Source organism: Bos taurus, chromosome 2 (assembly GCF_002263795.3).
Source record: "Bos taurus isolate L1 Dominette 01449 registration number 42190680 breed Hereford chromosome 2, ARS-UCD2.0, whole genome shotgun sequence".
Taxonomy (NCBI): domain Eukaryota; kingdom Metazoa; phylum Chordata; class Mammalia; order Artiodactyla; family Bovidae; genus Bos; species Bos taurus.
The window spans coordinates 34,440,493-34,467,873 of record NC_037329.1 but is presented as its reverse complement, the minus strand read 5'-3'; the positions used below and the strand labels follow the sequence as shown (position 1 = coordinate 34,467,873).

The 27,381-nt window shown below is 39.9% G+C and overlaps 1 protein-coding gene across 2 annotated transcripts in view; it reads right to left on the bottom strand.

The window, feature by feature from the left end:
• Positions 1 to 284: 284 nt before the first annotated feature.
• Positions 285 to 27,381, bottom strand: part of DPP4 (dipeptidyl peptidase 4) — an 84,739-nt gene continuing 57,642 nt past the window's right edge. The window contains exons 16-25 of one of the 2 annotated variants that reach the window (XM_059891291.1): positions 26,363 to 26,410; positions 26,024 to 26,122; positions 23,850 to 23,919; positions 20,289 to 20,483; positions 17,788 to 17,842; positions 17,072 to 17,171; positions 14,163 to 14,227; positions 3,330 to 3,402; positions 2,999 to 3,072; positions 285 to 1,406 (exon numbers count right to left, since the gene is read on the bottom strand). In XM_059891291.1, coding sequence (XP_059747274.1) covers positions 1,305 to 1,406; positions 2,999 to 3,072; positions 3,330 to 3,402; positions 14,163 to 14,227; positions 17,072 to 17,171; positions 17,788 to 17,842; positions 20,289 to 20,483; positions 23,850 to 23,919; positions 26,024 to 26,122; positions 26,363 to 26,410 — 881 coding nt within the window. In that variant the 3' untranslated portion in view covers positions 285 to 1,304. 2 annotated transcript variants of the gene reach the window in all.

Genomic DNA, 27,381 nt, shown 5'->3' with positions numbered 1-27,381 from the left:
ATAAATTATATACTACATAAATAACCAAAATTACTTTAAGTTGACTTTTAAAAGCTTATATATAAGTATGATAATATAAATTGTATATAGAGAGATATTAGATTAAAACCCTATGAACTGCTTAATTTAGCACATTTCTTTGTATCTGTTTCTTACAAAAGCTGAACCCTCTCCATGTTTACAAGGCAGTTTGGGATAACAAGCAAAATAAACAAGAGCCTTTCTGGGTAAGCATGTCCATATGCCAATATAGTTTAGGTCTGATTCAAGACACAGAACACCTCTGAAAAAAATGAAGGCATATTTATTACTGACCAGGAGAAATTCCACAGTATATAGAATGGGAATCATACTATATACATTTGTAGCTTATTTTCAATTTTTAAAAACAAGTCCAAGAAAGTTAAAATATTCTTTTTAATTAGATGCTCAAAGAAATGAAGTAAGAAAAACTGATGCAAAGACTCCTTCAAGTTAGGATTTGCAATACAAATATTTTCATATCCTAACAGGGCAAGCTGATGTGTTCACATCTCCCTTCCAAGCTGCTTCTCTCACTAGGAAACATCAGTATTTTTAAAGCACATTTACAATGCTTTCCCATCACCCTTTCTGTGTTTTTGTAGCACCTATAGCCATAACTGGCACCTGGGGGCCTTGCATTGTTGGCAGTTTCCCTCTCATTTCTTTGGAGTCTATTCAACTGCTGTGGTTTTACTCAGAAGTCAGTGCTTTGCATTTATGATTTCCTGAGACTGTTTGAATGGTCTTTCTCAGAAAACTGTGCCAGTCTGGCTGTGAACAGCTCTTCTCTGAGGAGCTGACAGTAGCGTGGTTGGGTCAGCAGGCTTGGACTCGGGTTCACAGCCTTGCCCTGCCAGCTTCTCTTCCTAACCCCTCTTTTCTTACCCCTGCCTCAGTGACATCACTGCCCACATCCTGCCATTCCTTCAAAGAAGAGAACAAAATTTGCACTAGTTCAGTTAGAAAATAATGCTGCTCAGGGAACCTCTGCAAAGCTCCCATAAAAACAATTCTTAGTTGTTTCACCAACTGATATGGAAATTATTTTAAATAATAATAAAAAAAAACAGACTGAAATTTCCATAAGGTAAGTCTGTTGCAAAGACAGAAGTCCCTACTTCAGGTTATAGATATGAAATTTGGGGACAAGGTAAACTTAAATTTCTTGATTTGAGTGTTTGTTTTTTTTTTTTAAGGCATCATCCTGACAGTGCAGTTTTGAGATAATGAGAGCAAAAGTAGCTTTTCACAAGCTTTAAATGGCATGCCATTTTGAGATGCTAAAGTAGAGAGAAGCATTGTTTTAGGAAGTGGCTCATGTGGGTGTATATGTGTTGGTGTGCTGTGCTGCTGGCGATCCCGTGGTCTTCATCTGTATACCACTGGAGAGACAAAAGAGAGAGGTCAGAATTAGGAAGTCAGTTGCCCTTTTTTTTTTTAATCCAAATGAGTTCTCATGAGCATACATGGCATAACACACATGTTTTAACTCCTCAATCAGTTTGTAAACTGAAACATGATCAAACAGGTTTTCTTATCCCCCTCTCCCCCCACCCAGAGCTTTTCCAAGACATGTAGGCTCTGTCTTGCAGGAGTCTCCAATTGTCCCTGCTAAGTGCTGAGACAACTCACCATGAGTTTGACTTCACTGCACACTGCTTTAAGGATATGTGTATTACATGAAAATATCTAAGTCCATTTTCAAATTTGACTCAAAGGACACTTAGAAATTCATCATGCATAGGATGGAATGTTTTCCCATAAAGCCCACTTTAATTAAGTGCTATCACCTGTTAAGTTTCTCCTCCACTGCAGTAAAAAAAACTATTAAATGTTTTTAAAAAGCAATTTTTCCTAATGTATATTACTAAGGAACTAGAAAAATCTACTTCCATATTCCATATATATGTTTAGCATAAGTGAAGTCAAAAATCAAATGTATTCTTTTCAAACACGTAAGATTTTTCACTGGAATTTCTTATCTGTATGTCTGACATGTATTTAGGAAGAGTTGATGACCTGAGGCAAAAATTTATCAACTCATACCACCATGTTAAACAAGTGGGAAGTCACTGCCAGGAAAACATATATCATGGAGACATAAATTAACTTTCAAAAATTGCTTAAAGTATCATGTCTTTATACCATAACCTCATAAGAATCTAACCTCGAAAATATATGCCATGTTTTCTGGTATCAAATGACTGTCCCGCTTTTAAATACAGTAGGTACTGCTTGAACTGAGCACAGAGCAAAGTGTGTATGTTAAAAGAGAGCGAGGGAAAGCAGGCTATTAAAGCTAATACAGACAAGAAAGCTCTTAACACAAATATATTTAGTGCAACACACACATAAATCTTTTTTTTTCTCTTAATCTGAAAATAGTGCGTAAAATGAATTTTGCTTAGTACCTAGAAACATCCTCTGAACAGGCAACAACTCTCTAGCCATTTCTGACTTTATAAACCCAGCCTAATTGTTTATTACCTGTAGTTGCTCAACAAAAGATAACATGGAAGCTGCAGAAACTGAAACTTGCTGATTATTATACCCCACCTTTGTTAGAAGGGCTAGGAACACGTACTAGAGATGGATTTTCATATTTGAGCTGTGCGATTATCATGCTGCTTTCACTTTAGAATTACTTTGCCATACTTTTCACTGGGTAAGTGATTACTTTTGAGTCAAATTAGGGAGAGATGGGACAATCATAGGGCTAGAAGAGCAATCACAAGACTAGGGATCTGATGCTCACAAGATACGCAATATTGTGCTTTTCAACCCCTAACTGATATTGAACATGACTGTGTTTCTGGCTCAAGTATATCACTTCTTCAACTTCTTACTAGAAAAATAAGACTCTTTTTTGCTTTTGTCCCTTTCTCCTGGGACCTTGATGAGAGAAGTAATCGTGAGAGGGGAACCAGACCCCACCAGGAAGTTCCTTCCCCTTGCAGGAAGCTTTGCTACATACCATTGACTGGAAATCCACTCCAGCATCCACCAGGGCTTTGGAGATCTGAGCTGACTGCTGAAAGTGCACGTTATCTGCAGGGAGAGAAAGGAAACAGAAAGTAACTAATAGCTGCTCCACTTTTATGGTAGGAAAAGGCACAGGAAGAAAGGGGACTGTCTGAAGTTCTAGGACTCAGCATCCCATTTATCCCAAGACAAGTGAGTTGTGGAAAGCAACACTGTTTTATTGAAGTAAATGTAACAGTCTTGCCCCTCATGCTTTTGTTTTGTCAGTAGTGAAATTGCAAACCTGTCTGTGATACTAAAAAGTCTAATTAACTGAAACTCACCATCTGCTGTTCCATGAATAAGGAGGTACTCAACTTGTTTAAAATTTTCAGCTCTGCTCATGACTGTTGAATTCTGGAATTGGGAAAAAGAATGTCATTATTCAAAAAAAGATCTGCCATAAACTGATTTTTCACTTCAGTTTACAAAATAAAATGTTTTCAGCTGGGGCCCCCTTTGATACAAAATATAGCAAACCGATATTCAAGCAAATGCTGTCTCCATGCAAGGCAGAATGCACAGCATGCCCTGTGCTTGGGAGAAGGACTGGAAAGGGAGAATGCCACATCTTCCCTGCAAATGCAGAAGAGGGCACCTGCCACCCAGGCTGCATGCAAAACCCCTCGAGTCCCAGATCCCAGATTGGCTGGGTCCTATGCATTAGCACAGGGCAGAGTCTCATATTAGTAATGTATGTTCCATGGGCTTATGCTGTAGTTCAGCCAAAAAGTGTATTGCCATGGCAACCATGTGTCACATGGTGCCATACATGCTACATTTCAAAGAGCCTGTACATAGCATTTGCAACTAAACATACTCTGCAATATGTCATATGAACTTTGGTCCACATTGCTAGGCTCTGAATGAGAAGCAGGCATTACCTTTTTTGAAACAGATGTTTGAAACCTAGGCAAATGTAACATACGGGAGGGTAGAGGGGTGACAAAGATCAAATACGGCCTTAGAAAGTCATCGGTGGCTGGTGGCCTGCCTCATTCTGTCCTGAGGAAAATGTCACTATTGCACCAAGCCAGGTAATTAGGAGAAAAAATTGGGAGGCCAGCTTTTTGAAGGCTGCTTCATAACCTTAGGAAGGACTTCTAAAATGAGGCTGGGGTCTCGAATGAAAACGTTTTGAAAGTATGGAACTAGTCATCCGGTCTTAATTTGGAGATGTTTGCAGAGTTGGGATGAAGGTAAAAATGTCACAGACATTGTAGTGACTTTGGGAAGGGGTGAGCTGGAGCCTACTTTTGTTGTCTCATTGTGAGTTGGGCAGAGGAAGGGCCATTAGCCTCCCGACAGATTTCAGATCAGTCAACTTGTCCTGCAGCATCTTGGTGAATCAGGTCAACTTTATGAGAGGCAAGGTTTATGTTTTACAGATATCTTTGTAGCTAACATCAGGATGGGAACCCTGAAGGTCTGGCAGGAAGAGGATGAGGCTATGGTCCGAGTGTTTGTATTCTAGCCCCAGCTTCAGTATCAGTGAACTGTGCACCAGGAGACATGCTGCTGAGCACTGTTTTGTTTGAAACGGGAGGAAGATTAACTCCTCTTACTGTCACTGAAATTGGAATCAAGAGACGTGGCTTTTTTTTAAGGTTAAATTACTGACACTGATGTCAGGATGCTGTAACAGTGTTTCTGGAAAAAAGACATTCTGTCTACGGCTTTCAGGACAAAGTCACCCAACATGTTTGCAGTGACAAAGTGATCTTGTCCCAGAAAACAGTGCAAAGGCCCTCTTACTCTGTGCAGGCTGGGTCCCACTTGTCCTGACCATATGCCAATTCTGACCCAATTGAGAATTTACCCACAAACTTCAGGAGAAACATCTAGGACTTATTAAAAGTCACACTCTTATTTTACTGTATTTTTAGGGGAATGTGTTATCTGGTGAGATGTCCCATATGAATTCATCCATCCCTTCATCTGTTCATCCATCCCAATGTTACTCCATCCATTCTTCTATGCATTCATTTATTCATTGTCAGTCAATATTTGTTATATACCCAACTAAACAATAAACTCCATGAGAAAAGGAATTTGTCTATATTGTTCATTATTCTGAGCATTTAATACAGTGCTAAATATCAATTAAAGGGATAAATGAAAGAAAGGTAACCACTTATATTGTACTGTTCACTATATTCCGTCCTACTTTTGCAGAGGCAAGTGGGAACAGCTAGGGGAAGTGAAATAAAATATTCTCATTCTGAAATTTACCAAAATATGCTTTGCCCACTTTCAATCCATGCACAATGCCATTAGTAATAACAGCTGACATTTACTGTGTGCTCTGTGCCAGTCACTCTGCTAAGCATCTTAAAGGATTTATCAAAGCACCGCTCTATTTAATGACGTTCCTACGAGATAGGTCTATTAATAGCAATCCCACTTCTACATGGAGACAATCAAGTGCACCAGGTTACAGGAGGAAATCTGAGCTGGACAAAAAGTCTGACGGTAGAACCTCTTTTACCTCCTAAGCTGCACTGAGTCTCTAGTAAAGTTCCAAGCTACTTATGATGTGATCTTCCAGCAAAAATACAGGAGTAAAGAAATTGTTACTGAACTGTCCTGGGATTTGCCGTAAACGACACACGGGGTATTCTTTGCGCCTGCGTGCTCATGGCCTCCTTAGAATTCATCGGAAGAGAGCCTTCATTGGAAGAGAGCACCCTTGCATGGCCCTGCGAAATTTATGAGGCATTTTTGGACTGTGTGGCTGATGCGGCGCCTATCGCAGCAATAGAATCCCGAGCGATGTTCTGCCCCGGAGAGAGGAAAGGGTCAAAATCAATCTACCAAAAAGGCCAGTGTAGGATTCAAACCTGGCGCCGGCAGAGGCTGGGGCTGACACACGGACAGTGAACGCTGACAGTCGAGGGAGCCCCAGGCCCTGGCGCCCGAGTCCGTCCTGCGCCTGCGCAGTTGTTTCCTTCACCTTGTTTCTCCCGAGAAGCAAGTTCTTCACTTGCCAAAGACAGTCAACTTTAACATCTAGACCTGACCCGAATATACAGCTGTGTCACCTCCCCCCGCCCCCCACCTCTGAAAGCCTCCCAGGGCTTCCTTGCTTGGCAGAGTGCAGAGCAAAAGCTACTTCACAACCTCCCTGAGCCATAAAACTGAGAAATGTCATTGAAACATAGAGTAATAGTTAGGAGACATATAAATACGCAGGACAGTTAGCAAGGAATGTGATAACTACTGGAGTTTGGACCAAAACAGTTTCTGGCTGCCTTTTTTTTTTCTTAAATGGAGTGAATACAGGCTGAAAGAAGACAATTTTTATAAACAAGTAAAACCCTGAGCCTAAGATAAATGTTGTGATGTACACACTGTAGCTGTGATGAACTAGACATGGTGAGAAATGCAACATACTGAGAAAAAGACGAAAACTGTGATAAAAGTGTCATGATGCAAATTGTTTTACATTAACAATATTACACTACAAAGAAAGAAAGACAAATACTTTAATGCAGCAAGCGAAAAATAAAACAAAGGCTTCCCCTGCAACCACAAGATAAGAGTGTCATTTCCAATGTGCACGTCCCCCTGCTCGCTGGGGATGCATCATTGGGACCTCTCCGTGCGTGGGAGCCAGGCAGCCTCAGGCACACACCCATTTCAAGGCTCTCAGGCTGCTGAGAACATTTCCCCGCCCCCCTGGGAAAGATGCAGCTGTGTCCCCCTGCCTCCAGAACACTGATCCTTCCCTACCAGACTGAGCACTCTGGCTTCTCTGAAGAGAAAGACTCCTGGCAGCCCGCTGTATGGCACACTTTAACCAGTGAAGGGCAGCAGCCAAAGCCAGTGAAAGAAATGCAGGCACTAATTTAAGGGAGGATTAATGACCAGAAATAATTTAATTGTGCTAATTCAACCCACCAAAATAGGATAATCCCCACTTGCCTATCGATGGAAACAGAAATAAAAAAGGAAATGGATGACTAAGTTAGAAGCCGAATAGTCTGTCACCAGCTCCTAAAAAGGAAGCTTAGAGTGATAAATGGGCAGGGATGCAATGGTGGTGCAGTTGGCACTCTCCCGAGGCTAGAAACTTCCGGAGACCCCCGCTGCCAGCAACAGCCTGGCAAAGCGAAGTGGGAAGGACTGGACCAGTGGCAGCGCCGATCCTCAGCATCTCTGCGAGGAGCTTTTCCTTCAAGCCCCAAGAAGAACCATCTGTAGCTGCTCGTTGGATCATGCTGGTTCTTCAGTTACCTTCCAACAAATAAATCTTTGTATTTTTGAAATAAAAGAGAGAGCTGATAAGAGTGGGGAAGTACTGTGAGAAACAGAAGGTCTAACAATTTTTAAGCTACCCCTTGTGCCATCCAGGAACCAGAAGGACAGTTTGCTTCCCAAGGATAATGGTGGCAGCTGCCATGTTTTTGAAAGCTTACTTCATGGCAGGCTCAGGTGTCTCCTTTAATCCTTTCAATAACCTCATGAGACAGGTCTGATTATCCCTATCATCCAGATGAGGAGACAGCAGTTCACAGGGATTTAGTAACCTCTTCAAGCGAATAGATGGTGGAAACAGAATTTGAGCACAGGTCAAACTCAAAAGTCCTCACCTCTTAACATCATATTCTAATGTCCCTTTACTTCACAGCCAAATAACTCATCGTTATCTGGTAGAAAGAGCAGCCACTGGTCTAATGGACACCCCATTACGTCAATGAGAGAGCACCCTGAGTATGCTGACTTGCCCTGCGCAGACTCCCACTTGCCGTCAAAGCCTCATAAGTAATATTAAGTGAAGCTATTTAAGGAAGCACCATTCATGCCATGACAAAGGCCACAAAAATTTTTAAGAAAAAATTAATTCAACCCCGCACATCAGGTGTTTTATTAGTTGACATCACTCAAACAGCTGTACCAAGGAGACAGTCCCTATCCGCCGACAGGGGGCCCTACCTCAGGCCTCACCCAGCAACACTGGCTTCTTTAAAGATCACACAGCAGTCAACATTTTATCAGCACTCAACAAACAAGTTAAGGTTTGGCTTAAATCTGAAGGTCTCTCTCCCTTTGGCATATTCTGGGATAATAGAACAAATGTCAAATCAGTACAAGATGGCATATTTACAAAATTGCACCCTGTTTTGCATAACCTAACGATGCAGCAGTTCTTAAGGATTGAACATTTCAAATCTGCTAGCAGAAGACTGCCAAATCTATGACTGTTTCGTACACTTGCCAAAAGCCTATCAAATTCTGAGCAAAATGCAAAATAAATCTCCTCTACAAGTTAAATCAGTCCCTTCTGTGTGTTCCAGGCTGCCCTCTTCTCCTGGCAACAAGGCTCAGGACTCGGGCCTCATTTCTCTTGCCCTTGATCTGATGCTGCTCTCTGTGAATCCGTTCCCTCCCCAGCCTCCCATCCTGCCTTACTAGCCACCATTTGGCCTGCTCTTCCCACAGCCCTGCTCTGTGTTATCCCTCGGTTCATCCGATCTGCTTCACAAATCCCCGGAAAACAGCTCTGCCCACCACTCCTCTTCTGTGCTCCTCTGCCTCACCCCTCGGGCAGCCTATGGGAAGCACCTATGCTCTTCCTCTGTATCTCCCACAGTCTTCCTTGACTGGCTCCAGATAAGTGCCCTCTGCCTTTCCTACCCCTCAGTAGCTACATCTTATATAACATCACTGCACCTCAGTTTCTGGGTCAATAAAATGGAGATAATTAAAGCACTTATCTCAGAGAATTTGAGGGAGAACTGGACCTAATAATCCATGTAAAGAGCTTAGAACAGTGAAGTGCTAGTGACTCAGTTGTGTCTGACTCTGCAACCCCACGGGTTATAGTCCACCAGGCTCCCGCCATGGAATTTGCCAGGAAAGAAAACTGGAGTTGGTAGCCATTCCCTTCTATATGGAATCTTCCAGACTCAGGGATTGAACCTGGGCCTCCTGCAGATTCTTTACCACTTGAACCACCAGGGAAGCCCATCTGGTCATAGAAGCACTTAATGAGTGAATAAAAAAATGAATGAAATAAATGAAACTGAGTCCCCCTTGGTTGAGAGGAGTAGAGGGGAAGGTGAAATCCCAGCTTCTCAGCCACTTCCCTTCCCCACTACCTGCTCGGAAGCATGCTGGGGCTCCACAGTCACAATCTGGAAATCACTAACCTTTTCCATATATATTGGGCACTCTGTCATGTTCGAGTTCATGCTTTATTACTACTTTCATTTCTCTTCAAAAATTTTGACCCTATACTTTGTCCCACCAACAAGGTCACCAACTTTTGAACAACTAAAACACCAGGGACCTCAAATAGGTGAATGAAAGTCTACCCTGTTAATGATTTTTCACAGATTTGCTTGGCCTTGTAGAAATTGTGACTGGCCATGTAGAAAGTATTCATCACTGTTAGGAACCCACTCCTCAGGGTGGGGCCATGGTTGCTATTTGCTTATTGCTATTGGGGGTGACGGCTTCCCAGGCAGTGAAGTGGTAAAGAATCCACCCCCCAGTGTAGGATACACAAGAGACGAGGGTTCTATCCCTGGGTTGAGAAGATCCCCTGGAGTATGAAATGGCAATCCACTCCAGTATTCTTGCCTGGGAAATCCCATGGACAGAGGAGCCTGGTGGGTTATAGTCCATGGGTTGCAGAGTCAAGCACACACTGGGGGTGAGCATAATCTTATTGTCTGTCTGATTCTTTTGCTCAAATCTGTTGCCATTTCTATTGGCTATGGACTGAGACTCTGACTGAGACTTTCAGCAGAAAGAAAAGTGCTTCCACAGAGTTTCACTGCCCTATTAGCTTCACTGTCATCCCTCTACTTTGCCTGCCTGCTTAGAGCTTCTGGGACCAGCTCCTTGGAGTTTAAGGGCCATGAATGTCTTCTTCCTCTTTAAGTGCCCAGTATTCTTTAAAAGTGCTTCTATCTTGCCACTTGGCAGTAGGTGGGTGATTATCTACAAAAAGGGTCTTATGGATCACTGCTTATGTCACGGCATTGGGTCCAAGCCTTAGTCCCAGGGTCCCATAACCTATATGGTGGCTTTGTAAGAATAAACAAAGGCACGCCTTCTGGTTGGATGCAGCCCCAGAGGTGCATGCCTTAGTGAATGGAGCTGACTGGCCTCTAGCAGTGCACAAGCTGCACAGCTATACATGACATCCCCACTTGTTCCATTTACATATACAAATGGTTCCTTCAAGTTCCTTTCCTAAATAGTAAGTATGACCTTTATTTCACAAAATGTCCTTCTCTTGGTGTGTTTCTCTACATTCTTCCAAGTCTTAGTCATTAATGACCTAATAATGAATCCTCTCCTCATCTGAGTTTCATCAAAAATTATATTCTCTTCCAAAGGCTATAATTTTGGTTACAGATAAATGATTCTATAGTTGAAAAAGTGTACAAAGATCAAGACCTTGCTTGTTACACACGTCAGTCATTCCTATCCTGGATGTACTGAAGAAAGTCAACAGGCTATCCTATACAGGGCTCTTTCAAAATGTTTCTCTCCTGACCCACGGGAAGACAGAGAACAGGGAAAGGCTGTAAGGAATTGTCTCCTTTGTTTTTTCCAAGAGGGTAGGAGGAGGGAAGGAGAGGAGGAGAGAGAATGTGGGGAAATAAAAACAACCTGGGAAAGAAAAGTAAAAGAAGATGGGGGTCCAGAGGGGCAGCTGGGGCCTTAGAGGAAAATAGAATCTTTGAATGTATTCCTGCCAGAGACAAAAGCACAGACTCATTTAAAAAACAAAGGAGGGCAGCTTTATTCTAAAGCCTGCTGTGCACCAAATATAGGTACTCAGATTCAGTTCTCCACTTTCTGAGGAGGCAACTTACAGGGCAGAAACAGTACAGAGAATACATTTACCTCACTTTCTCCTGCCCACCTTAACTATCGCCCACCCAAATAATTCCTCTGAGCAACACATTGGGAACCTTTAGCGCCCTGGTACTGGCAGTTTTAATGTGTCCATTGCCAGCAGAGAATTTTGTGCCAAGAAAACCCGACTCCTGGCGTGGAAGGATTAAACAGTCCTCGGGAGCCATCTGTGCAGCAAAGTGAGACAGTGACTCTGTGCTCCCAGCGCGCGTGTGTTGCCATCGGCAGTAGGAAGTGACTTCTATTTACATGACTACCTCACGCGGAGAACACCTAAGGGGAGAGAGGAAAATGGCCACCTCGGTGGGGGGGCAGAGTTGGAGAAGAGGGGGTTGGGGATGGGAATCAGGAGACTCTAGGAAAATCTGGTAAAAGATAGAGGCTGACATGGCAGATTAAAACTATTTATCCTCTAGGGCGAGGACTGACTGAAGAGGAAACACCCTGTTGGCTGATGTCTTTGGAGTGCAGTAGGGTAGGTGCCATGGACTTCCTTGGATATCAAGGTTTGGACTTCACCCTGTCCTTCGAGGTTCAAAGATTTTCAAGATGGGATTTTTAAAATTAACTTTGACTTATCATCCACCAGGATCTAGAGTCAGGATGAGGGTCCTGGGCAGTATACCTCTGATGTTTGGGGATTTTTTTTTTAGTACTTTGGGATTATTTGAGAAAGACTTTTAGCCATGGCCCAAATATGGCGCACCACAGGAGGGATGCTTTCAAGTGTAAGCATCCTGATTAGGTCACTGACAAGAAAATTAGAGCTGTAAAATGAGAGAGATGATGGAGATATATAGTTTTTATAACAATGTTTCCACTCAAGAAGTTTTAAAATTAAATCAAAAAAGATTTCTGTTTTATAAAAGGTTTCTATTTTATACTGGGTGATCCAAAGAATACAATATTGAGGACAGCTATGAATGACTAATAATAAAACAGAGGATGTCCAGAGGGATGGTACAGGGAGGGAGGAAGGGAGGGAGGGGGGTTCAGGATGGGGAACACGTGTATACCCGTGGCGGATCCATGTTGATGTATGGCAAAACCAATACAATATTGTAAAGTAATTAACCTCCAATTAAAATAAATAAATTTATATTAAAAAAAACAGAGAGGGGAGAAAGGAGTACAAAATAACTATGAATCCAAGAACAATAAATTGAGGATTGAGAGATATACAAGGAAAACGTCATGTGAGTCAAAAGAGAGGATGCTAGTCCACCAGGAGAGCAGTACAAGTGTCCTAATAGATGGAGTGAGTGACAGTCCTGCAGTCGAGTCCAACTCCCTGTGATCCCATGGACTATAGCTGGCCAGGCTCCTCTGTCTGTGAAATTCTTCAGGCAAGAATACTGGACTGGGTTGCCATTTCCTTCACCACCTAATAGATGGAGGTGGAAGGGGGAAAATGACATTCCAGGGCTGCTGTAAGAAAGGTATTAAACACTTGGTTAAAGAATAAGAGCTGGACTTAGTTGAGTCCATGGGAAAAGTCCATGAAAGTGCTGTGAGTATAGGTTAAGCTCCTACCTCTGTGTGCGATGCAGCCTGGAGTGTAGGGACACCAGCTAAGGAATGAACAGCAGGGTTATGACTATGAAAGGTGGTGGTCACGCGGCATCAGCAATGTGATCATGAAGCAGGGAAAGGATGTCTAAAGCAGCTGATTGGATGTGGAGGAGAAAGAATGGGAAACACTGAGTCCAAAGTATCACGTGGGACAATCAGAAGACATAAGGGCAACCTGATTATGGGACTGCTTTGTAGTAGAAGGTGATTCATACATCCCATTTCATAAGCTGTTACTTTTCTCTCTCTTTTTTCTTTTTAAAGTACTGCAGTATAGTTACTTTATCATGTTGTGTTATTTTCTGCTGTATAGCAAAGTGAATAGCTATGCGTTTACATTTCTCCTCTTTTTCTGGATTTCCTTCCCATTTAGGTCACAACAGAGCATTAAGTAGAGTTCCCTGTGCTACATAGTAGGTTCTCATCAGCAATCTATTTTATACAGTTGTTACTTTTGTATTTTGACTGGTAAACAGAGATGAAAACACACACTCAGACACAAATGTACTCATACCCCTCTCTGCTACACCCCACACAAGGCTTGCTAAATAAAGCTGAAAGGAAGATGTAAAACTAAACTGTACATGTCTAGCAAAACTGGAAATTGTATTTGCATTTTATTGTGCTTTGATCAAATGGCTTCAGAACCCCTAACGATGATGACATCTTACAAAAATGTACAACTATGGCTTATACCAATGTATGAATACAATGTATGAATACAAAGCCCAAGCGTCTGAGAGCTGTGGCACAGATGAGAAGAAGTCATGCTCTTAAATTATACGGGTTATTGTTTTTCTTTCTTTTTAATTCACTGTCCTGGGAAGAGTTTTGAATATCCTCTGAAGAATGTAAACATCGGATGACTGACCCAGCCATCTGTACATTTAGGGGTTTCCAACTTACATGACAAAATCTGGAAGTTTTGGGGAATGATGCAATGCCCTGAAGGGTCCCTAGTACTTAGGCTGATATTCCAGCTGAAGCAAATGTGCTACCAAAGAGATGCCCTGGCCCTGCAGTGGCACCCACACTAGCATGCAGGCTGCCAATGATGGCTGCACCCAGGCCCCACTTCAGATGCTATAGCCCATCTGCGCAGTAACCTGCCCGCTGGCTCTTCCAAGCAAGCAACCAGCCTGGTGGATGCTATTCAGTAATTTGGGTTCAAGAGCTTTTCAGAGTATTACCCTCCTGCACCAATAGGACACCTGCTTTACTCAAGTCTTGTGTGAAAAAAAAATGTACACATTTGGCTAAGAATAAGAAAATTATAGGCTTGTACATACATCTTAATTATGATAATACCATAAGAAATTTTAATATGTGGTTAAAGACTTAGAGTGTCTTCTGGGCTCTAAAGGAATATGTTGAATTTGACATGTTTTCTAAACGGAAATTTTTTTATAATTAAAGTAATTATCTGGTGTTGCTTTGTATTTCCAAATGAATGCATATTGTGACCTATATAGCATACGATAAAGGCTGTAATTATGCAGAATATAGTAGGGGAAGCTACTGGAGTAACTCTAAACCACCTGTGTTATTTTTTTAACAAGAATTTTGTTGGAAATAAAAAAATATATATTTTCTAGAATAGATTCACTTAAAAATGTTCTTATACCACTTATAAATAGGTTATAAAATGGATCTAGTTCACCATCGCTTACCCTGTAAGAGTCAAGGTTGTCTTCTGGAGTTGGAAGACCCATGTAACGTTCTGTGTACACGGAGTCTGTGATGGAGAAAAGAAAAAAAAAACTTAATTCATACAATAAAAGCTTTACCCCCTTTTACTGGGTTACTTTATGTCTTAATTTGCGCAGTGTTATACCATCAGAAGTATCTTCTTCAGATCGTTTCTGCTTGGCTTGTTGATGCATCCAGACTCCTGTCTTTCCACACTCAGCCCTGTAACCAGTTCCCATTAGCCCTCCCCTGGAGGGCAGAGGGAGATCAAAACAGGGTGACCTAAAACCCAATCAATAACCCACCTGCAGAAAAGTCAAATGTGAAGTGCTCAGTGACAAGGACACTACATTAAACATCTGACTGCCTTAAAGATCTTGATTAGCAAGTCATTTAATGTCTAAATTGTCTTGAATTTCTTGGTCCTGACATATGTATATACCCTACTTTAGGATATTCTCTCTCCTACTGGAAACACCTCATAATTTTCAATTACTAGTTGCTCATTTAAAACATATTCTTTTAGGTGGGGGAGGGACAGACTGAAAGGAAAAAATTCAGTTATCATTATTTGAAGTACAACACCACACTGGCTCAGCTACTCCATCATAAAGCAAGTTAAACATCTGTTTTCTCTCATTTTGTGCAGAGATATATATATATACATATAGCTATATGTACACACATATATATTTCTTAAAATATCAGTGAGAAAATGTATTGTTGCTGAATTCCAATATAACTTTAAAAATGTGAAATAACTTTTTGAAAAATGGCCAGGTTACAGTAAGTAAATAAGTATAATATGTTTCCGTTGTGCTATATAAATTAATGGATGTCACTGTAATTGTACCAGTATTTCCATACCAATTTAATTAATTATTTAGAAGAATAGATCATCAAAACAATAAGATTAAGCAACATTCTAACCCTTTTGAATGACTGGCATTGATAACTAGTATTAGCTGTTCCATATATATTGCTCAGGCCCTTTCTATGGAAATCAAAATATTTTCCTCCAAAATGAGTTTTTATTATTTTCTCATTTTGATTAAAGTGAATATAGACTATATGCAATTGTACATATCTAGAGGACACTAATGTAGGAAATATAATATTTTAAAGCACACTTTAAAATATAAGACTTTCCCAAAATGTTCATCTTTTAACCCTAACCCTAACCCTAATTTTTTGTTAAATATAAATAACGCAATGTACGTTTAATGGGGTGGGGGAGTAGGAATAGCTTTTAAGGGCAAAGTAATTTTTCCCCCAAACAGGCACAATTCTTCTTGTCCTAGAACATAATAGCCCTTTCTTATTATGCTAACCAGGTTTTCTTGTGTAAGAAGATCTAAATTTTTTAAAATACTATTTAAAAAATGCTTAATGTCGGGAGTTAATGTGGGGCTTCCCTGATAGCTCAGTTGGTAAAGCATCTGCCTGCAATGCAGGAGACCTGGGTTCGATCCCTGTATTGGGAAGATCCCCTGGAGAAGGAAAAGGCTGCCCACTCCAGTATTCTGTCCTGGAGAATTCCATGGACTGTATAGTCCATGGGGTTGCAAAGAGTCAGACATGACTAGGAATCTTTCACTTTCACTAATGTCGGTGTAAATTTTTAGAAGTATGTCTTGCAATACCATTTATGCGCGCCTTCCATTTGATTTTTGAGTAATATTGTCCAAATTTTCACATATGTAGGAATTCTAGAAAGTTCTTGTTAGATTGGTCCATATACATTTAATGAACTCTTCTTACCATTATATATTTCCAAATTCATGAAGACTGTTTCTATTATCTTACTGACCACCAGAGGTCTCCAGAAATAAGCCATCATAAAGAACAATTAGTATCAAGCAGGAAAGTATTATATGAAAACAAATCTATTGTGTGAGGGTCAATCCTAACCATGTTCTCCAATATTTTTCAATAGAAAGACAATGATGTATCTTTTACACATTGGCTTCTCTTGACTTTGGAGTTTTCCACAGCTTTGGTATTACCATATACTACCATACATTAAGGCATAAAATATTTAATAAGCATACTCATTATCAATGATTCTATCATTATACTGCATAGACGACTTGAGATGGGGTCAGAAGAGATACAGGAAAATAATTCATCTTTTCACCACCTCTGGCTCTTCCCCACTACCTAGAGTTCCACTGCTTCCCCCTTCCCCTTGGGAATCATAGCCTTACATGTGTATGAGAGAACAATACTTTCTCAGTGGTGAAAAGAATATTCTAGAGTGGCTTTCACCTACTTAGTGGAAACAAAGCCCCCAGGAGTTCTCCTGCCAAAGTCTCTTCTTTCCACCCAAAATCCTACTTTATATTCAACCTTAACCTGAAGGGAAAGAAATACTTTTCTTATTCTTGTAATATGTGAAGCCCCAAAGTCAAAGTAGAATAAAGGTAAGGAAGGGTATCTGAAGAACCGTAGCATTGGGAATGTTTTAAAATGTGGAAAACATAATTTCTTGATAAGACATTTAGGAAACAGAATTGGTTGCTAAGTAAATATGTAGGTAGCATTTACTTTCACTTTTCACTTTCACGCACTGGAGAAGGAAATGGCAACCCACTCCAGTGTTCTTGCCTGGAGAATCCCAGGGACGGGGAGCCTGGTGGGCTGCCGTCTATTGGGTCGCACAGAGTCAGACACTACTGAAGCGACTTAGCAGCAGCAGCAGCATTTAATACCACCCAGCCTTTCCTAACAGCAGAAGAAGTGAGACTGTTTTATTACAGGTATCCATAAAGTACATCTAAGATGAATCAGCTTCTTCACTGTAGAAACAGGGAACTAAAAAAGAATGATTATGGCATTGAGATGTGAAGGTTCGCACTCAGCATCTCTGTACCTGAGGGCCATCACCTACCATAGTACTCCCACTTGGATACAGGCGCCACGGCTATTCCACACTTGAACACACCACTTCCTGCTCCCAGCACCATTGAGGTTACGTACCCTCCGTATGACTAAGAAATGGAAACAGTTATTTTTATGGAGGTAAAGGAATTAAGGACATATGGTAAGCAAGTCGCAGTTTCCACATTTCTCACATCTTTATATACTGTGCCTCTTTCGAGATAGAAAGCAGGATAGAGGAGGTTTAAATTGGCCTTAATTGGGCAGTATCTAAAGACTACCCGTTCTGAGCCTTGCAAGGTCCCTTTTCTTGGTAGGTGTAAGAGGGAAAGTATTGACATTCTGCTGAGTAGTACTAATTAACAACAAAACAACAAAAACAAAAAAAAGTTAAAGAAAAAAAAACAAAACAAAAAGGCAATAAACTCTAAGTTTTTACTTTTTTGGACTCCTGAGAAAAAGTGTCTCTCCTTCCCTCTCCCCCTCTATCTTTCCTTCTCTTTATCCCTCTTTCTTGCCTCTTCTTACTTGCTCACCTCCTTTCCCTATTGTAATAAACAAAAGTGTAAGCCTGGGAAGGACTCATTGCCCAGAAATCTAAGACATTTGGACCTTCTTAGATGGACATGATGGTTGTGATTTACACCTCCAAATATGTACAAACAAAAGTAAATTATCCTGTTTTGGATTATATTCACTAAGGAACACATCAGCCAAAGTACTCACCCAGCCCCAAATTGCAATCCGTTTGTCGTCCACAAATCCCATTTTTGAAAACTGTCTAAAATGCATGGAGGAAGTCCACGAATTAGTATCACACTGTGTATAGAAAACGAAGGTAACCGCACAAATGTGAAACCCTGCCATTTGTTCTCTATTTCATTCTCTTAGAAATTAAGATTAATTGCTGCCAGCAATCAAATAAACACCTGAGATCAATATCTATCGTTTTAAATTTAAGAGCCAGATGAACAAGGTTTACTTGTTTTGGAGTCCATAAAAATTATGTCTGTGTGTGTGTGTATGTGTGTGTGTGTGTGTGTGTGTGTGTGTGTCTGTATGATTCACAGAAAACAAATCCTGGCTGTTTTTTTCACAGCTGTATATAAAAATTTGCAGCCCAGATGCACTTTTTTTTAACATAATTGAATTTAAACCTCTCCAGATGTTTTTCAGTTTAGAGAGGCTGCCCCTGCAATAGAGAAACATGGGAGCATGGAGAACATCTGTGTAGGGCTGAGAAATATCTCTGGGCCCCCTACCTGAGGACTTAAACACCATTCTCTAAATACATCCCTTCTTATGATGGGTGTTGATTAGTTATCTCAACACTGTGAAATATGAGGCAATTCTTCCTTGAAGGACTAAGATGTCTTTCTGTCACTAAATTGTGTGGTTGGAATCCAGGTAAAGAAAGAAGAAAAATATTCTTTGCATCTATTTCTTAGTCTTAGCCTTACATCAAAAGGCAATTGGTTTACTTAAAAAAAATCTAGCAAATGGGGTTCTTAACTTGGTAGTATCGAGGGAGGTGGGGGACCCTCACACTGACCTATATGTGACCTTAAGAACCTTTGTTTTCAATTGACGGTATATGTCTTAGACTGCTCTGAGTTAAGCAATATTAGAAAAAATTCAATGTAAGTAGTTTTCAACTCATCTTCTCCATGTAAACTTTTTAAACTTAGAACACATACATACAGAAACGTGTACCAAATCACAAGTGTACAAGCTCATAAGCCTTTACAGAGTGAACATACCTTAAACCAAAAAATGGGGCAATACTATCACCCAGAAGCCTCTGGGTCATTTTTCTCTTTGAAAAAAACAAAAACTCTTTCATTGAATCCCAGAAGACTTTCACCTGACTTTGTACCAATATAAATTCGATTGTGGAAAACTCTTTCATTGAATCCCAGAAGACTTTCACCTGACTTTGTACCAATATAAATTCGATTGTGGATATATAGGATATAGGTTCCTGGTTTCTTTCACTCAACAGTCTGTGAGATTCATCTGTGTTGTTGTACATAGTTCCTTTGAGTTGCTGAAAAGCAACTACTCATTACTTCTGAAACAGAGTTGTATATTGTGGGTAACACAATTCTATCATTTTAGACTTGAGAGGCGCTGGAAGCCATGCCCTTTCTCACAGAGGACAAATCTGGATAAATAAAAATGAATTTGTAAAAATATCAAAGCCTCGCTCCTGAAAACAACTTATGCTCATATCTAAATCTTATTTATTTTTTTTACTTTCAAGGAAAATAGCTAATCATTAACTTTGATTTAACAGATTTAGGATTACTTAATAAATTGTCATCTTTTCTCCTTTTTGGTTGTTCCTTTTTTTAAAGGCATTTTCTTCCATCCATTTAATCATTCACAATTTTTTTTCCATTTCCTAGTTTCTAATTTCACACTATTTAAAATCGTTAATTTATTATGCTTTCCAGACATCTCTGCAGTTGGTTATGGAACCTCAAAGACTACATTCCCCATTTACTGGTTGAATGCAACTGAAAGAAAGTTGAAGGGAAACCCAGATTCAAGACCTGATCAGTCTTGGCAAATTATCTAACCTAAGAGCCTCCATGTCTTTACCTGAAGTGTAAGGTCTGAACACTCATCTCTGAGGGTTGCTGGGTAGCTTCAGGGATAAGGCAGGTAAAACAGTGCATGTTACATGTGCACTCCAGGATAACCACCAATTAAGAGTAAAATCTTTCTGAAGTCACACCACATCTATTTATAGTGTCACAACTGATGTGATTCATCCTTAAAGAATCCCTTATAACTGAGTGACAACGGTCGTATTCCACAACTTTCCCAAACTGGGGGAGGAACTCTCAACTCAGCAGAATGTAGGAACCACTCCTAAGACTACATGGCTGTCATCCTACTCTGACATAAATGTACACCAATCTCCTCTATTTATCCTTGACTATAGGGGTGGATTGCTTGTTTAGTTAGATGTTTACTCAGAGGCACATTTATCCCTGTTTTGTCCATGTGTTTGATGAATGCTGAGTCCCTATTGCTAGAAGATGGTAGCACACATATCAATTCCCTTTCTAAGTCTAAACATAATATTTTCACTAAAAATCCAGCCCAAGGATGAATGATTCTTCCCAGGACACTTGAAATTCTTTATACTTCACAACTTTAAAATATAAATGGGAGGCGGGGAATTAAATAGCCTCTGAATTCACCTCCTAGTCACTCACCTGGTTGCTTCAATTTGATCTTCAACTTCAAATGTTCCCAATCTTCTGTTGATTGCGTGCATGATCTTATCTCCTTGGTAACCACTTCCTCTGCCATCAAAGCTAGCTACTATAATGTTTTCTGTGCTTGCAAGGTAAGTAGCCCAGTTGAGTCTGAAGATAGCATCCGCTTTTTGACTACAGGGGCCTGCATATCTGTGAAAAATCCCAAATTGTTAGCCTTTGTGGTTTTCCTGAATCAAATGAAGAGGGCTTGCGTTTCTAATTCCCTGTGGACAAGAAGTGTACATCTTTCCTGTTCATGAGCCTGAAATCGTGCCAGCCGCCAGGGTGTTCTCAGTGGGTCCTGTCAAACTTGATAGTCATGACAACATGACTATAATGGCTGTGTGTTTCCTCCGAAGATGCCCATCAGTTTTATCTTTGAAGATTGCTATGAAACACAGACTTCACAGGCCAATGTTTGCTGCTGCCGCTGCTAAGTCACTTCAGTCATATCCGACTCTGCAACCCCATAGACAGCAGCCCACCAGGCTCCCCCGTCCCTGGGATTCTCCAGGCAAGAATATTGGAGTGGGTTGCCATTTCCTTCTCCAATGCATGAAAGTGAAAAGTGATCTTCGCGACCCCATGGACTGCAGCCTACCAGGCTCCTCCATCCATGGGATATTCCAGGCAAGAGTACTGGAGTGGGCTGCCATCGCTTTCTCCGAGTCCAATGTTTACTAGGTTGCATATATCTTGGAAATAAAAGAAGTAAATACTCTAACAATTAGAAGAGGGGAGTTGTGTTATGAAAAAATAATGACGATGACAATAAATGCAGCTTCAAATATATCTTTCTGATTGAGCTTACAAACACTCTTAGACTACACGTTTCCTTGATTAGAACTTCTTGAGGACTTCCCTGGTGGCTCAGACAGTAAAGCGTCTGTCTACAATGGGGGAGACCCGGGTTCGATCCCTGGGTCAGGAAGATCTGCTGGAGAAGGAAATAGCAATCCACTCCAGTACTATTGCCTGGAAAATCCCATGGACAGAGGAGCCTGGTAGGCTACAGTCCATGGGGTTGCAAAGAGTAGGACACGAATGAGCGACTTCACTTACTTCCTTAAGGACTTTGACTGTTGTAGGATATGCACTGCATTTGCTTCAATGGCCAGCACAGTGCTGTTCACTAAGGCTCCACAAGGCACTGTGGAATGGGCCAAAGTATGAACGGACACCTCAAAGAAGGGACTTCACTGGCGATCCAGTGGTTAAGACTGCACTCCCAGTGCAGGAGGCATGGGTTCGATCCCTGGTTAGAGAACTAAGATCCTGCATGCCATATGCTGCAGCCAAAACAAACAAACAAACAAAAAAAACAAACTTCAAAGGAGAAAGAAATAGACTATTGGAAAATGGGTTATTGTTGGTATTCTACTTATTAACAAGTTTAATTCTCTCATAGCTGCATTCTTCACAGGCTGTAACTTATCCATACATAGCTGTGTATACAGTCTTCATCAAGCCCTCTCATTTCCATTTGTTAATCAAGACATTCCCTCCAGGTCATCGGGTCTTGTAAATAGGTCTTCTTTGCATGATCTACAAGACTCCTGGACCCAGAACTTCTCGGGTCACTTTTCCCTTCCCAGCCCATCTCTCCTACTCATCTGTTCACTCTCTCTGCCAACAGGATTGGACAAGACCTGCTTGGACATCTTTGTTAACATCTTCCTCCCTTTCCTTGGGGATGGCAGTCAAAAGAACTTCAGTTTTAAGCCAAATATTATATGACTTTAATTTTGACTCAGAAAGGTAAGAATGTGCCTGCAATGCAGGAAACCTGGGTTCCATCCCTGGGTTGGGAAGATCTCCTGGAGAAGGGAATGTCTACCCACTCCATTATTCTTGCCTGGAGAATTCCATGGACAGAGGAGCCTGATGGGCTACAGTTCATGGGGTTGCAAAGAGCTGGACACAGCTGATTGACTAACACTTTCACGTTTTTGTTTTTGTTTTTTCCATTGTGCAACTTTAATTTTACACTAGATATTGTATCATTCTAAGTTTTAGAAAAAGAAGGCATTCATGAATTTCTTAAGCAAGTAAACATTTTTTTTAACTTGTGAAATACCCTGGTCCTTTCAATGATACTAAATTTGGTAGAGTTAATAGGTTCCCTTAGTATTAACTATGTGTCAGGTTAAATAAACTTGAAGATTAAGCAACATTATTTTTAAAAATAGAAAACAAAGATTTTGACATCTAAGAAAATGAAGAGGAAAATCACTGAAAAGAACTGGGCCTGAATTTACCATGTTTTTTAAAACTTTCCTAATGAAAGGGAGATTTAGTTATTACTTACTGAGGATTCCAAGAAGATAAAAATATCACTTTTTTTCTTTTTAAACAAACCCTTGTGTCAAAACATTACTCTTTTTTAATTGTAAAGAATCTTGTTCAGTACTGGGGCTAAGGCCCCAAGCAAGTGAATGTTATTGTAGTCAAAATTTGACTAAATTAGGTGTAATGAGAATCCAACAGTGTATCTGAAAGTTTAAAATACCTCTTTCTCTTTTTCTGAACTTTTATGTTTGGCTTACATGGAATTGTAAATGCAGGGGAACCTGTATAAAGGGTGTGTCTCATGTTAGTATCTATATTCCTTCTTTTCTTTTTTTTTGGTAGTAACAAATGGAAAGTATCCCCAAGTTTTCAGTTTTCTTTTCTGTATAATGGACCCGATAGAACTGACTACACAGGCTTGCAGTGTGGACAGAATAAGGCAAATTACCCGGCATGCAGCAGGCACATAGCACGTGTGCTGGTTTGTTTAGTTTTGAATAAGGGAAATGAGGCAAGCTGGGATAGGAAGAGTGGCATTGTGGCCCTATATGTGAGTCAGGGCAATTTTGGAAAGATTGAAGTAAAATGCTTTCCTACTAATTACCCAAAATACAAAGATACCATAGTTAGACCTCATGGGAGCTCACATTTACTCTTCAAAGACTTGTGATTTCATAATTTTGTCTAGGACTTGGAGAAGTTTAAATTATATAATGAATACTTTCTCATATCATATCTTCTCTTCACCAAAAATGGGAATGTAAAATACCAGGCAATGATATTTCAGGAACTAAATAAAGAGAAACCTGACACTGGAATGAATTAATAGACCACCAATGAGAGATATCTGGGTAAATATAGGGATAAGGAAACTGTGAAGACTAGTAATACCCATCTATTGCTTATTAAAATATCTAAGAGGTAAGGATGCAAATTGGGACTTGAGGATCTCTCTCAAATTCTCTTGGAGTTCAAGGGGGGAAAAAAAACAAAACAAAACCCATATGCCATTATGAGGGAAAAAGAGTGTCTAGCTTCTCTATTAGAAAGATGGTAGACAATACAGGCTTGGATCTCTGATTGCAAAATGGAAGAATTATTAAAATTGCTCTACAATAATTCAGGAAGAGAGAAAGGATGCATTTGTCTCTATTTTTCAGTGAGCTACACTGGGTAAATATGGACAATGGTTAGCTTCTACATTATTCCTTTAGCTTGAATACTTACACTTCTAATAGCAGAGGATATTTCTTGGATTTATCAAAATGAGGAGGCAAGATCATCTGATACCAAAATTCTAAACAAACAGAAAGATTAATTAATGAATTAAGAACACATTAGCACGTGGTTTTGGTTTCTTATCTCTGTCAGTGACAAGTAACATGTAGCGTTTAGCAATTTGTTAAATTAGAATAGAAAAAGAAAATGAACTGTTTTGATTTAGCATGCTTTTCAGCTATAAAAAATATTCTCTTTCAGGTTAAAATACTAGTTTCAGGTTAAAACAAATTTGTTTCTAATGGGTCTATTAAATACATTGGTGTTTTGTAAAATAAAAGTGCATCTTAGAATTGCTAATGTTTTGTTTTTATGATTCTGTTCTTTGGCATCTGATCTACTTATCTAGTTTGTTTATGGCTTATGTTCTAAGTTTTCCTCCAAAATGTTTTCCTCGTCTTGAATTTCTTTGAAGATGTTTAGGATTTTTAGTTGGCCTTAACACTATTTTAAAATTCTGATTTAATAACATTTTTGTAATTCTTATTGCCATCCCAGGCTGCAAGCTGAGTTCCCATTCCCAGCTCTGTGTTTCGCAGAATGAAGCTAGGTTTATGTGGGGCAAACTGTTCTGCACGATCTTGTGCAGGTCCGTTTAATTCGCTCCGTTTGATTTAACATCAGGTTAATAAAATTTGTCCCTAAACAATAAATTGGTTACCTTTGCTACCAAATTCAGGCTGATTAGTTAGACTAATCTTTAAAAATGAGAGAGAAAGAGAGAGAGGAGAGTTGTTTCATATTTTAATAAGATTATTTCCAGCTTCAGTAGATTTAACCTACAAGGAAAAAAATCCTTATCTCTAGAGATGTTTCTTCCTTATGTTCACCTTTCTTTTGTATTTTGGTTGTTATAATTATTTTAGTTGAGGAAAAAAAGAAAAGTTTTGGAGTAAAATATTTATATAGGTAGATTTTTCTTTAATTTGTATTTTGCTGGTTATTTTATGCTTTCTGATCAAATGTGCTTATGAGAACAAAAATTTTAGTCTCTTTTATATTTGAGTAGAATGTCAAACTATCAGTCGATCACGATGCTTTTTAAAAATATGTCAAACCCAGTATTTGATCTCTCCTTTGTTTGAATCAACACTAGTTAACTGGAAATGTTTTACTTCCTATATTTAAGATGCACAGTCTCTTCTCTGGGGGTCACATCCAAATATTTAATATGTTATATTGTAATATTCAATGCCTTCTGTTCCAGGAAGTCCAGTTAGCTCTTCAAAACCCTAAGCCCTTGCCAGTCAAACCAGATTCAAGGGCCAGCAGCACTAGCATCACGTGGGAGTTTATTACAAGCGTCAATCCTGGGCCCACGCTCACGGGCTGGCTCAAAATGTGCACATTAATGAGGTCCCAGGTGAGCCATAAGCACCTGCAGTTTCAGGAGCATTGCTCTAAGCTCTTCCTCAGAAGCACCCTCCACTCTCCATGCTTTTCCTGACACTTAAAACTGGAGGAGCTGAATGCCTTCTACTATTAGCTTTTATTAAAATATAATCTAAAATAAATCACTCTTAATGGATCCCCCCCTTCCCTATGAATTATTAGCCCTTAATGGAAAAAACAAACAAAAACAACTACAAAAAAATGACAGGATTTCCTACTCAAAGAAACCCCTTGTTCTTAGTGGTCCCTGAACATAATACACGATCGGGCCACTAGGCTAGGGCCTATCATGGAGAGGAAGTTAGGAAAAATTCAAGATTTCTGTCCTGGGACTGAAGTTTCAACATTTTATAGCCAAACTTAAATTTTTTTACACAAGTCATTTTCAATCTGTTTGGGTTAAAGGTAAAATATATTAGTATTTCCTTGTTAAAAACACAATTAATACTTAATAGTAGAATAAAATTACTAATGGGATGACGCTGAACTAGCTAGCAACAGTGCATTTTATCCAAATATTTTCCATTTAAAATAATATATTTTATGTAGAATATTATATTTTTAGATTAAAAAATATAAAACTAGTCATTCTTGTGATAGAACATTTTATGAAAAAGTAACATTATAATAGATTTATGTATAAAATACATACTGTCAGATCAAGTTACATTTGGTTATAATTTTATTGGTGTTTCCATGAAAAGTTACATTCCGAGAGAAATTTCACTTACTTGTCCCATGCAAATGAATGAAGTCCAGTTTCTTTGAGGGCATCTGGACATCCTGCAGCACTTGATCCAAATCTGAATTGTTTTCCAGGACTCTCAGTTCTCAACAAACATTTGAAGCATTTGTTACAACGTGAAGAATTTGGATTGTGCAAAGCAATAAGGAACAAGTGGGTGATTCACTGATGAGACTATACATACTTCATATTTTAAGCCTTGTGTTCAAGTCATTGTCAAGACACTCTAAAGCTGAAGAAAATCCCATTATGCTAAGCACATGTTGCTCCTATTCACACACACTTTCCTAAAAAGCAAACCAAGGGTAAAATATGAAAATGTTACCTTTATCATTGTTGCTGTTATGCAGAGTATAGAGGGGCAGACCGGGACCTGTTAAAATAATCAGGGAAAAAAATATATTTCAGAGCTTTAAAAAAATACCATATTTTTCAAAAATAGCATTTGTTACCATTTAACTTTGATATAACTTTGACACCACTTAGCTTTGATAGAGTAAATATCACAGTGGATAAGAGGCTTATAAGTGTTAGCTGATTTTCTTTTTCCTTAAAACGAGCGCATTTGAGTCTAAGAAGTATTAATATTACTGGGAAGGTACCGAGCTCTGGAGAATGAAACAGAAATTGCACATCTGGCCCTGCTTAGTGCCTTACGCACATTATCATGTCTGAACCCAATTTTTTTTCTGTGAACTAAGCCTCTGAGGCCCAGAGTAAGCCCCCAGCCTTCCTGGCTCTAACTCCGAGGTCCAGAGAGGCCACACACTCTAGCAGGCCCTGCCCACTAGGGGTGGAGCTCAGGAGACAGGTACCCCGCCACCCACACTCCACTGCCACTCCACTTTCCACTTCCCCACCTTCAAAGGGCAGATCCCCTCCGCTGCTGTCCCCACTATGGAGGACTGGGCCAGGCGGCACATCTGCAATGTGCCTGACTTGGATAAGCGATTCCTTCCTGGCATGCGAACGTGTTTTTCTCACACGCTCAGATCTTCACTATTTATCCCAACTGTGGTGGTTTCAGAGTGGAAGGTAATGTATAGAAAAAGCTACTTAGTGAGCTATTTAATTTTGACACATTTGGATCACAGTATTAATTTTTACATTTGATCAGAACCACAGTGGAGGCATTCTAAGGACCTGGGATTGAGTCCTTGACTTTCCTGCTTTGTGACTTAGGACAGCATACCTATGCTTCAGTCTCTTCATGTATAAAATTAGGATAATCGTATCTACATTACAGAGTTTTATTAAGGATCAAATAAGATCATGAATACAAAACTTGAGCACAGTGCCTAATATACATAAAACACATGCCCCAAAATGGTGACTGGAAACAGC